Here is a 12721-nt window from a genome sequence, read left to right as displayed (position 1 = left end):
AGTTTCATTCCACAGCTGTTTATACCTTTGTCTGCTTGGAGTTTTTATCTGAGAACCTTCATGGTCATTTGTGTAGGGTCTTCTTATAGCAGGCATTGGTTCCCTCACAGATCATCATGTTAGAGGTATACTTAACTATTCAGATCAATTGAGGTGAAGTCGTTGCACAACAGCAAAGGAGGATCCATGATCTAATATAAGCTGATTCATGGGAATCAGTACAATGCTACCTCAAGGTAGGGATCGAAGCACATGCTTTACCTCATGTTACAAAGTCTTATACTCTACTGATAGAACTGTTGCAGATACCCTAGATTTTTTTATTCCTAATGTTGTAGAGAACCATTTAGAGTGTTGTCTACAAAGTGTGATCATAAATGTAACCCAGGTAACTACCAGCCGCAATATACCACTCTCTTTTCTTTAGCTTGATTGGTTGATTTGAAATAAATATTGACCTCTGTTACATAAATACTATGTAGTGTCATGTACATTTGAGAAATCTCTGATGAAATAAAATCTTAATGTAGATATCAACTGATCAGGAACAAGAATGGAAAAGTCATGATGTCACTAGAGAAAGAAAGACTTGGAATATATATATAGTGTATCATTCTTGTAAAATGCTGAAGTATGTCTACATACATATATTTGATATGTGATAAAAACAATCTTTCATTCATTCCCATTTCATATCCGAGATTGATGAAATTGTGTAAGGTTGATCACCAAACACTTGGAAAAAATAACAATTTTAAGACATGTTTCGTTAATTTTTACTCTGGAAGCATGTGCAACATTTTTCATTGTACACTGTGTGTATTGGGTTCGTATGTGTGTATGTGAGTGTATGTATACTTAGTATTTATGAACTATCAAATTTTAACTGGAAATCTCACAGAAAAGAGAATTTGGTTTTATTTGGTTGCTATACTTGCCAGTTTGACAAGCTTTTATTTAATATGTATCTATTCAAATATAAACATTTATATTCTGTACTGATAAGTTAGCTTTTCGCCAGTTTAAAATGTCTGTTTACGTTTCGATGAAATCTTTCCGCATTTTCTATATTATTTTCGTTCCGTAAATTAACTCTACCCGTCACAGCTAAGCAACCGTAAACTTCCGGTTACAATCTGGGAGGAAGGATTCGACATACTAGTTAACTGATGTGGTATTTAATGACTTTCGTCGAGATAGGATCAGAATGTCACGACCTTCTACATCGAAAAAGCAAGTCAACCCCAATGAAACCATTGAACGTATGCTTAACAAAACGACCCTATCAACACAGCGAGTAGCACACCGGCAAATCGTTGGTGAGTGCCCCTTAAAACCCCACTTGATAAGAGCTAAGATACGAACGGCTTTCAGTCTTAGTGTTAACTTCATGGGGGTAGTTTAATTTACTTTGTAACATTTGAATTGTATTGACACGTAAACTGATTGGAATAAGCAAACTATCGAGAATTCTTAACAATAAAATCGCGTCAATCTTATCTTGGATATGTGAAAGCGAAGTTGAAATGGTCCCTTTAAAGTTCACGCGTGTTATCATTCCTAGGATCAATCGTATCAAAGAAAGTAAATACTTTGTATATTTCGGTTACAACTGTGCAGTGTGAGCTTGGTCAGCCACATAGGGCTTTATAGATTAGAGCTGATCTAATTCTACTGGATAGAGCGTGCGTGCGTTCTTTAGATTCTTTTAATCAGTATTTTCGATAGAACTGGACTAGTACAATTATACAGAGTATCCTAGGTGGAAATGAAAGGTTAGGAAATGTCTTACAGATTTTGAATGATGTTGACGTTTGAACTAGTCACTGCTTCTTTAAATCCTGGCTTATTTGCAAATTATTCTTCTTATTTGGGTGAATTTATTTACTATAGAGCAAATAAAACTTACAATTTTAGTCACAAGAAGCTGACTAATTACAGTGACGTTTATTGTAACAATTTCGTTTTCTGAAGTTGAACTAACCAATGTAAAAAGATGTAAAATTAGATAAGAAAATTATGCTCTTGGTAAAAAATATTATTATAAGGGCATTTTCTCAATATTTTCAAATATAAAAAGCTTGTGGTGAAAGAGTATGTGCTCAGAATATCACTGTATTGACATGGTGTTCTGTTATATAATTACATACGTACACGGTCAACAAAAAGAAACAAGTGAATCAGTGTCAACGTTTAAGATACTGAAAATCAGTGGAAACATAAATTTTAACGAAAAATCTTGTTAAATGAATTTTGCCAGTGGATTCTGATATACATGATCAAATTGATATTATCGAATTGTTTTCTTTATACATGTGTGTAAGACACACAAAGCGCTAGAGACAGACATTATGATCATGTTTCAGTTTTTGAAACTTAATCTCGCTCAGGTTGTTGGAAATAATTCAAGTTTTATTTTGAATATCAAATTTCACATTTTAAAATAAATGCAGTACATGTATATTTTTGATGTCAGATATAACAAAGATGGATCAATGATGATAAAAATGATATCATTGTATTATTTTTAATTACATTATAACCAACTGTGAGTTCTTAATTCTGAGTGCATTGTTAATAGATTATAAATCAATAATATTTACAATATGTGATATTTTATATGTATATGCTACATAAAACTGCACACAATTCAATATTTTGTTATTTGATACATTTAAGATATATTTGAATGTGTTTGATATGCAATATTTTACTTATTATATTGTATAGATATTTTCTTGAGATGAGTTTTCACTCTAATTGAATTTGAAACAACTGTTAGAATGCATGCTTCTTCACAATCAAGTTACTTTCTAGTAATATAATCAAATTGTATAAAAAAATAAAGAGATAAAAAAAGTATACTTAAAGTAGAGGGAAAATGGCTTTAATATTAATATTCAAACATTTACATTAGTCATTCTGACTGAAGAATTTGCCAATTTCATATTGAGAAGACAATGACAAAATTACTTTACAATAAATGTGAGGCCTAACAATTAACTGAGTTGTCCTCAAACACTGAATTTCAGTTTTTTCACAAATCAGAGATAAATTCTTCATAATATGCTGCTTTTATCTGTACATTTACTTTACATATTATATTACTGACACACATAAGAATTGAATTTACAGAAGTTAAACTTCAAAGTTTTACTGTTTTTAAGTTGAAAATACTATTCTTGAAACAGTTTTTTCTTTATTTGACTCGTCATGATTGTGTCGCAGTTATTCATAGGTTGTCTTGTAACACTTAATGTGTGTAGACCTCTCTGTGACTTGTGAGCTAATGTAGTATACACAGCTGGTGGAAGTTTCAATGTTATCAATATCTGAAGCCATGGAAAGGTGTGGAAAAACATTACAACAAGGCACATTTAAGCCTAGTCAGCTTTTGGGCTAACACCATGGCAGAACTGAAATCTCCGCAGTCTGTATAGACATCATTTAAGTCATATAAGATCTGTTTTATATTCATTAATATCACCAATACATATATATTGCTTTGGAGTTGCCATGCAGCTTAAATAATATAAATTGTTTTTTGAATACTGTTGTTTTCACATATTTTCAAAACATTTTTTACAGTAAATTGTTAATTGCTTCTACTAAGCTTTGGTATGTCCATCTTTTTTCTGTTAAAGAAAACCAACTTACTTTGAACTGATCCATGTAAATGTAAGTCTGGGTGCACAGTTACTAAGAATAAACGTAGATCATTTAATGAATGTCAAAATTTATTGCTCTCCCTTTTTGAAAATAATTAAAATCTATTTCTAAAATCAAATCAGTCTATATGTTGTGAAGGGCCCGTTTTAGAAATGAGTCATAAATCACAACTAATAATTGGTCATAAAACAAGTATGCTAGTTTATAAAGTAAGGTAAAATTAATGGAATTAGATTATGAATTTGATAGAACCTAACAAAGCTCCACAGTGTATTAGAGGTGAGATTGTTGGTATATTATTAATACACCCATGTCCAAGTGTTGATGAAGTCTATGGTTTAACACCACTCAACTCCACTCAATTGTTTAACTGTGCTTGATGTTGACAATGAGAACAAGTACAAAGGATACAAATGATAATGGTGTTGACAGCATTCTGTATGGACAGCATGGGCTATTGTCCAAGTTCAGGCGTCCCCTCAGTGCTAATGTCCTGAGAGGGAAGAAAGGTAAGTGTGATATAGAGTTATACTGTCCATGTTCAGGCGTCCCCTCAGTGCTAATGTCCTGAGAGGGAAGAAAGGTAAGTGTGATATAGAGTTATACTGTCCATGTTCAGGCGTCCCCTCATGCTAACATTCTGAGAGGGAAGAGCGTCCCCTCAGTGCTAACGTCCTGAGAGGGAAGAGCGTCCCCTCAGTGTTAACATCCTCAAAGGGAAGAAGGGGGAAATGTGATATATAGGTATGCTGTCCATGTTCAGGCGTCCCCTCAGTGCTAACATCCTGAGAGGGAAGAAAGGTAAGTGTGATATATAGGTATGCTGTCCATGTTCAGGCGTCCCCTCAGTGCTAACGTCCTGAGAGGGAAGAGCGTCCCCTCAGTGCTAACGTCCTGAGAGGGAAGAGCGTCCCCTCAGTGCTAACGTCCTGAGAGGGAAGAGCGTCCCCTCAGTGCTAACGTCCTGAGAGGGAAGAAGAGTAAGTGTGATACAAGTATACAGGTATACTGTCAATGTTCAGGCGACCCTCAGTGCTAATGTCCTGAAAGGGAAGAAAGGTAAGTGTGATATATAGGTATGCTGTCCATGTTCAGGCGTCCCCTCAGTGCTAACGTCCTGAGAGGGAAGAAAGGTAAGTGTGATATATAGGTATGCTGTCCATGTTCAGGCGTCCCCTCAGTGCTAACGTCCTGAGAGGGAAGAAAGGTAAGTGTGATATATAGGTATGCTGTCCATGTTCAGGCGTCCCCTCAGTGCTAACGTCCTGAGAGGGAAGAAAGGTAAGTGTGATATATAGGTATGCTGTCCATGTTCAGGGATCCCCTCAGTGCTAACATCCTGAGAGGGAGGAAGGGTTAGTTCAGAAATCTTGTAAATCTTGAAAATGAGGGAAAGGTGAATTTAATGTACATTTGTAGGTACAGATTTATGGTTACATAATGTAAGTTCAGTTTCTCCTCAGCGTTAACAACTATTGATAAGTTAAAAGATTAATGGAAGAAAATCTATTGATTTCAGAACTTGGCGACTACCTTTTAAACAATAAGGCAGATAACTCTAAGGAGGAGAGGGAGCGAGAACTACAGGTGGCACTTGATGCTGCCGAGGCTAGGGCAACTCGTGAACTCCGTGCTGCTATAAAAAGATTGCGTAACTCAAAGGATGAGGAAAAACGCAAGGCTCTGCAATTACAGCAAGAAGTAAGATTGGAGTAGTCGCTTTGTTACACATACTTATATCTGTAGTGAAAGGATTTACAGAAATTAAAATGCTTTTAATGTTTTATTTTAGTGTTTGAATATGCTGTCTGGATAATATTTATTAATGTTATCTTAATATGACAAAGTGATGTGTAATATAGAAATGGATCGTACAACCAGTGAAGTATATAAGGTGAAATTGCATTATCTTAAATGATTTGTATTTTGTAGCCTTCATCTGCAATGATCAGTAAACTACTTTTAACTACTAAAAAGGAAATTACAAATCAATGCAATTGTCTTCTTTTATCTCACTTGAACATATTGTTCTCTGACCACAGTATTTTTCATATTATTTCAGTCAAATTACATCATTTTGCTTTGTATCCTTGTTCTGATAATCATTTGTTTTGTAATTCTGACTTGTCTTGTGAACTTCTTACCCTCTTGTCGATGAGTTTCAGCATCTGTCTCATAATGTTCACCATGTGGACAACTCCCACGTAATAAATTACATGATACAATGTTTATGTACTGCATATGACATTATTGCACCCAGGGCATTGTATTCACATTCGATGATTTTCCTTTGTATCATCATTCACCTTTTATAACTTATACATTTACATGTACCTGGATATTTTGGTGTTGGTAAATTTTAGGACAGCAGGACTTGTTGTTGGTTTCATTTCCATGCCTACAATATATACGTGTATATATCAGAAAGCTAAAATTTTCAGTGTCTGAAAGCTTGATATGAAACCTCTTAATGCTTTAATACTGAAAAGTATTTCCAGTTTTCTTATTTTCCCATTTATACTCAACAATAAAAAGAAATGCACAAATTTCCCCCCTGCAGTACACCTTAGCTGTAAGGAAATAATGAAATATTTAGTGAGGTATTACATCAAGAATGATCTCCCTTCTCTACAATCTACCCTAAAATTAGCCAAGTGTGACGATGTCATTGTCTGAATTTGTTAATTTCTTTAGTCCAAATCATGCGGCGTGATCAAGCCAAGCCATATTTAAAACAAAAAAGAAGAAATTTCAGTGGATACTCTAAGGTCACCCACATTACTTTTCCACGTCGTTATTTTGATTTTGCCATTAACCGAGTTGCCACGCTTAATGCAATTTCATAGGGATGGAGCAATTGCAATATTGATGGATGGTCAAAGCCAAACTGCTGTCGCACGACAGTTTCACATTGCCCCGTATACCATTAACTGTCTCTATACACATTTCCATGCTACTGGGTTAGTTTATGATCGTCCCAGGAAGGTCGTCCGCATGTAACAAGCACATGTCAAGACGGCAATTCGATTGTCACACTTTCGCATCAGATTCAAGACTGCTTTAGGTCTGTGTCGCATACTTTAGGTACTTATGACAGGCGTATTGTGTTCAAACTGCCAGGAAACACTTTCATGCCAAGATAATCATTGCGCACCGACCTTATGTCGGTTACCTCTGACACCACGGAGGCGACAAGTGTGTTTTGACTGGATGGCAGACATGGCCGGAATAGGTTTGGGATGCGTCGTTGGGGGTGTGATGTCCACCAACGAGTCTAGATTCTGTTTGTAAAAAGGGTATATCCCAGACGAAGTGAGCGTTCTGCCGACACATGTATCGTAGAATGCGATAGCTTCGGTGGAGCTTCTGTAATGGTTTGGGGAGTAAAATCTCCCTTATTGTTCCGGGACCCAAACCTCAATCCTGTTCAATACAGAGACCAGGCACTCCAACCACATATCCTTCCACTTCTGAGATGTCATAACCTAATTGTTGTCAGATTCTCACGGCAAACAATGTTCAGTCTCTTCTGGAATGGCCCCCACATAGACATGTCTCCCATTGAGCATCTGTGGGATGAGCTGGACAGGCGTATTAGGAAACGTCAACCCAACCCCCACCCCACCCAACCCCACCCAATAGTGTACAAGATGGTAGGGAATTGACCGATTTTTTTCGGCTCTACTATAATCTTACCGGAATGTACACTGTGGTAGGAAATAATGTAACAAGATGTTAACAGACAGACTAAAACATACACAAGATGGCTATGCTTTGTTTTAACAATTGACCATGTAGTCATAGAAACATTGTGTTCGAAGACTCTTCTGAAATAGTAATAAGTGACGTTTATTTTACCATTGTAGTATTATGAAAGACTTGCCAAGAGAATCGAGGAGCAGAGAGATGCAGCGGAACAGGAAAGACAGCGAGAGCTTACCAAACAGCTGGATGGAGAGAAGGAAAATGCCCTGAGAGAACAATGGGAGGAATGCGAACGACTGAAAGAGATTGCCATACAGGAAGCTTGTCAGGTTCTCACCAGAAAACTTCGGCTGGATTTCACGCTGGAGAAGGAACGTGCTATAGCTGCTGCTCTCAAGGAACAGAAGGTAGATAACCAGAGAAAAAGTACACAGTGGATGGAAATGTTGGTAAAAACACATGTAGTCAGCAGGTGACGACACCATATCTTTTTAAATCAGACTGAAAGACTGAACTCCAATTAACTAAATATATTGAAGTACTGTCACAGTACCCCGCGAGAAAAATTAACATGTTTTATCTGCACTAAGTGCTACTACCTGTCCATTGTAAAATACTTCCAGGATACAGGCATTTTTCCATAGTATCAAAAATTCACTTAAGATGATAATATCATTATTACATGCCATCTTCATTGAGTTTGGCTGTTGCAGGGATGTAAAGATCCAAACAAAAAAATCATAAAGATATAAATATTCTTGAACATTATTCTACATGGAAAATATCCCATACTTTTGAGTGTAGGATCAAACCAATAGGTAGAAATTAAGTATGCTCCATTGGTCAACCAAATTACTTTAAGTAACCCAGGTTGACAGGGACAATGACTATTGATAACTGTCATTTGAAATTCACATATAAATAGAATGTGGCCCTCTACAGAGTTTCTGTAATGTGACCCCACACATACCTTTGTGTACATGTAGGTTTTATGTGGGCTCAACTGTACCATGGTCATGAGCTGTATGACCTGTACATATATTGTCATAACTTGTCATTTTAGGGTGAAGGGGAGCTGATGTCCAGATAGGCAATATCAGCCACAGGTGCAGCCTGCTGAAACTTTATTACATAATATATATGTATTACACTGTGATTGAAACATGTTTAGAATTAACAAGTGAAATAAACAGTGTTAGAAGTAGATTTCATATCATGTTAAGTTTCTGCAGTCAGTGGGAGTTACTGTTCTTTGTATATAAAATTTTACCTTAGTCTGGGTGGTACGGACCCAGGACCATATAACTATCCAATATTTCAGTTCTTGTTTCGTCAATCACATATGGCGTCTCTTTTCCTGGCATTAGCGATGATTTACAAAGTCAAAACTTAAGAGAGTTAACGTTTTTGGCTTAATATCATTTCTTGGGGCCAGAATGATTTGTCCATTTTTATTTCCATAAAATATTGCTGACATATTTTTATAAAGTAACATAGTATGTTTGAGACAAGTTATTTTGCTATCTGTAGGAGAGATTCCTGATCAGAGAGCAGGAAACAATAGCAAGAACAAGAAGAGAATGTGAAGATTTAGCAAAGAAGGAAGCCTTACGTGTTGCCAAAATTCACCAGGGCGAAGTGGATCGTTTAAATTACAAGTAATGTACTTTATGTTTTGTGAGGCCTGAAAGGATGAAGTGAATAATTCAAAACTGCCACCAGTTTCTTTCACAAAGCTGTTACACAACATCAATAGATTTGAAAGATACCATTTATTTAGCATCAGTACACCAACAGCTTCAAAATTATTGAAAATTCATGTTTGTGGGGGGAATTATGGTATGAGATGGAATACTTCTAGCAAGTTTAAAGAATTATGATGATTAAATTACTTAACATGACCTTTAATAGAAATTGATATTAGTCAATATTTGTGGGACTTAATAATTGTTAGATAATTCGTAATTCAGTACCATACTAACTACAGGTGGTTGTTTTAGTGTTATGTGGTATCAGTATTGAATAACTATCGATTTCCACAGAGAATGCTATCATCTGTATGGTTTTTTTCAGAGTGATAAGATTACATACGTAAATCGTTGGAAATACATTCCACTACATGGTGAGATCCCTGGTTAAGCAGGGCTCTCACACCCCATTTTGGGACTGGGGCCTAGGGCCCTGAGAATTGGGAAAAATAATGGTGTTTTCCTTAGAATTGGGAAAACTTGGGGTCTAAATTGGGAAAAAAAGATACTATTTTGCACTGGGTATTCGGCCCCAAATCTGGCAGATCGAGAGCCCTGTTAAGGAATACATTTGATACATGTTACAGCCTAAAAGATTAATCTACATTATGTTGCAGAAATAGAGACCAAATCTTACTTCTTTTCTCTTCTGTATAAGCATTCAAGGCAATTACATAATGTACACTTAACTAAGATGCGATCGAGCTCTCTTTTTTAAGGATCAGAGCAAATATTAATTGGGAAAAGATCATGTCAGTATTCAGAAAAGTACTAAGGCACCTGACAAAATGACGCAAATGTTATGTAGGATTTAATTGTTTGTAACACAATGTAAGAAGCATCATCCTTTGACTGATCTAGAGAGATGCTAATACTCAGCTTGATAATTGCTTGATGAATGTTTTTTTTAACCAGGTATGATGTTCTGGAGAAGAAGTATCTGAAAGAATTGGATCATAAAAACCGACTTGAGAATGATTTTAGGGTAAGACTTCTGTATGGTACTGATACATAATTGTTGATTATTACGTTTAGAATACTCAATCAATTTTTATGACAAGAATTAACTTAACATATGTACAACATGTATTTTAATGAATTATTATATTCTGCATTTTTTTTAATGCTGAATAAAAAGGAATCTATAGATACAGACAATAAGAGATTGGAAATTTTTGCCACATCATTCTGTAAATCGGAAGCTGTATTTACATAACTCCATTCCCAAGTTAACACAGATGTATTGGAATCAAACTTTGGTTACATTTGCGTATCATGTGCATATATGAATGCTTATAACAGAAATTTTATTGAAAAAATTTGGATTTTTGTCCATCTTTAATGTGATACTAAAATTGTAAGGTATTAAAAATGAAGGAGTAACTTTAAAACTCCTGATAAATGTTTGTATATTGTCATATTCATATAAGAAATTGAATGATTCCTACATTCACAGGGACTTCAAGATGACTACCGTAGGTTCATGAACTACACCGATGGGAAATTTCACTCAGACTACCTCATAAAGCTGCGATACACAGGTATGCAGCTAGCCAATAAACGGATCAGTGAAGTAACATATGAGAACATTGAGGATCTATTTAATCCAAAACAGAATGCCAGTGTACATTTTTGAATATACTATATCACTTCTGGGCAGATGAGGAGACATTCCAGGAGCCTTTGAAAGAAAGAAGGGTTCATTTAGAAGAACAGCTGTAATAACTTATTTGGTTTCTACATTGTACATAAAGATCTTACAGATGAAGGACTCAGTCACTGAGGCAGGAGCATAGATTGATTGAGGCAAATAGATGTGACAGCAGATGGCCTCAGACACATTGATCTGACAGGAGGTGACTGAGACAGAGCAATCTGACAGAATGGACCAAGACACATTGATCTGTCAGAATATGGCCTCAGATACATTGATGTGACAGGAGATTGACGAAGACACATTAATCTGACAGAAGATGGCCTCAGACACATTGATCTGACAGAAGATGGCCTCAGACACATTGATCTGACAGAAGATGGCCTCAGACACATTAATCTGACAGAAGATGGCCTCAGACACATTGATCTGACAGAAGATGACCTCAGACACATTGATCTGACAGAAGATGGCCTCAGACACATTGATCTGACAGAAGATGGCCTCAGACACATTGATCTGACAGAAGATGGCCTCAGACACATTGATCTGACAGAAGATGGTCTCAGACACATTGATCTGACAGAAGATGGCCTCAGACACATTGATCTGACAGAAGATGGCCTCAGACACATTGATCTGACAGAAGATGGCCTCAGACACATTGATCTGACAGATCTGACAGAAGATGGACTCAGACACATTGGTCTGACAGAAGATGGCCTCAGACACATTGGTCTGACAGAAGATGGCCTCAGACACATTGGTCTGACAGAAGATGGCCTCAGACACATTGGTCTGACAGCAGATGGCCTCAGACACATTGGTCTGACAGAAGATGGCCTCAGACACATTGGTCTGACAGAAGATGGCCTCAGACACATTGGTCTGACAGAAGATGGCCTCAGACACATTGGTCTGACAGAAGATGGCCTCAGACACATTGATCTGACAGAAGATGGCCTCAGACACATTGATCTGACAGAAGATGGACTAAGACACAATGATCTGACAGAAGATGGTCTCAGACACATTGATCTGACAGAAGATGGACTAAGACACATTGATCTGACAGAAGATGGACTCAGACACATTGATCTGACAGAAGATGGCCTCAGACACATTAATCTGACAGAAGATGTACTGTGATACAGTGAACTGTTACAAGACTGACTGAGACATGTAGATGTGACAGAAGGCAGACTGTGACACTTCTGTCTAACAGAAGATTGATTGAGACTCATTACATTTACTAAGTAATAATTTTAGCTCTGAAATGTCATATTATGAACTTGGTATTCCATTCTATACTCTGTACACATTTTTACTTTAAATCTGCTTTGATTTCTGCACCATAATGTAGTGCTACATTTGTACATTGATATTATATACATAAATCTGCACCATATATATAGCTAGGGGCAGGTTTATGACTCTCATATACTGTTGAGATTGCTTTGTTAATTGTTATCTACTAGTCACTATATGACAGCATGTGTTGTTTAGAGTTACTCTAGTTAGTTTTTCTATATTAATTACTGCAGCTGGGACTGATGGTAATGCACAGTTATAAAAAAGTTCTTGAAACCTGTTTTGTTGACATCACTGTCATCTTCATAACACAAATGCCTAGTGTGAAGCATTTAGCACTGATGTATGGAATGTACTAGGAGGTATGAATCAACTGACTTATAAGGCTATACTAAATCCTTTGTAAACAAAGATAGGTTGATCAAATGGTAAAAAGAAAAAAAAAGTCAGTTTCAAGTCAAGGACATGAAAAATCAGTGTTGCTTGTTATTTTTAGCACACCTGGCTCAAAGTGCCAAGTGAGTTATAGGGATACTGTGCCCATCATCAATCGATCATCTGTCAACTTTAACTATATATTGCAACTATTCATGAACAAGTGAGCGGATTTTAATCAAATTTGGTCTAAAACATT

General features: G+C 36.3%; 1 protein-coding gene across 1 annotated transcript; it reads left to right on the top strand.

The window, feature by feature from the left end:
- The first annotated feature begins 1168 nt into the window (after positions 1 to 1168).
- On the top strand, positions 1169 to 10758 carry LOC132565475 (uncharacterized). Its single transcript, XM_060230129.1, has 6 exons — positions 1169 to 1319; positions 5189 to 5370; positions 7536 to 7781; positions 8905 to 9032; positions 10038 to 10107; positions 10579 to 10758. The coding sequence occupies exons 1-6, from the start codon at positions 1208 to 1210 to the stop codon at positions 10756 to 10758; spliced, it is 918 nt and encodes a 305-aa protein (XP_060086112.1). The 5' UTR covers positions 1169 to 1207.
- The last annotated feature ends 1963 nt before the right edge of the window (positions 10759 to 12721 follow it).

The sequence above is a fragment of the Ylistrum balloti genome, unplaced genomic scaffold (assembly GCF_031769215.1).
Source record: "Ylistrum balloti isolate Yb309-2 unplaced genomic scaffold, AGI_CSIRO_Ybal_v1 Utg369576, whole genome shotgun sequence".
Taxonomy (NCBI): Eukaryota; Metazoa; Mollusca; class Bivalvia; order Pectinida; family Pectinidae; genus Ylistrum; species Ylistrum balloti.
This window is presented reverse-complemented; position numbering and strand designations above follow the sequence as displayed.

What these genes read in the sequence shown, in the direction of transcription:
- LOC132565475 (XM_060230129.1), top strand. Translation starts at nt 1,208, where the DNA reads ATGTCACGACCTTCTACATCGAAAAAGCAAGTCAACCCCAATGAAACC. An exon ending in CTCTGCAATTACAGCAAGAA is followed by an intron (nt 5,371 to 7,535) that starts GTAAGATTGGAG and finishes TTACCATTGTAG; the next exon opens with TATTATGAAAGACTTGCCAA. An exon ending in GTGGATCGTTTAAATTACAA is followed by an intron (nt 9,033 to 10,037) that starts GTAATGTACTTT and finishes TTTTTTAACCAG; the next exon opens with GTATGATGTTCTGGAGAAGA.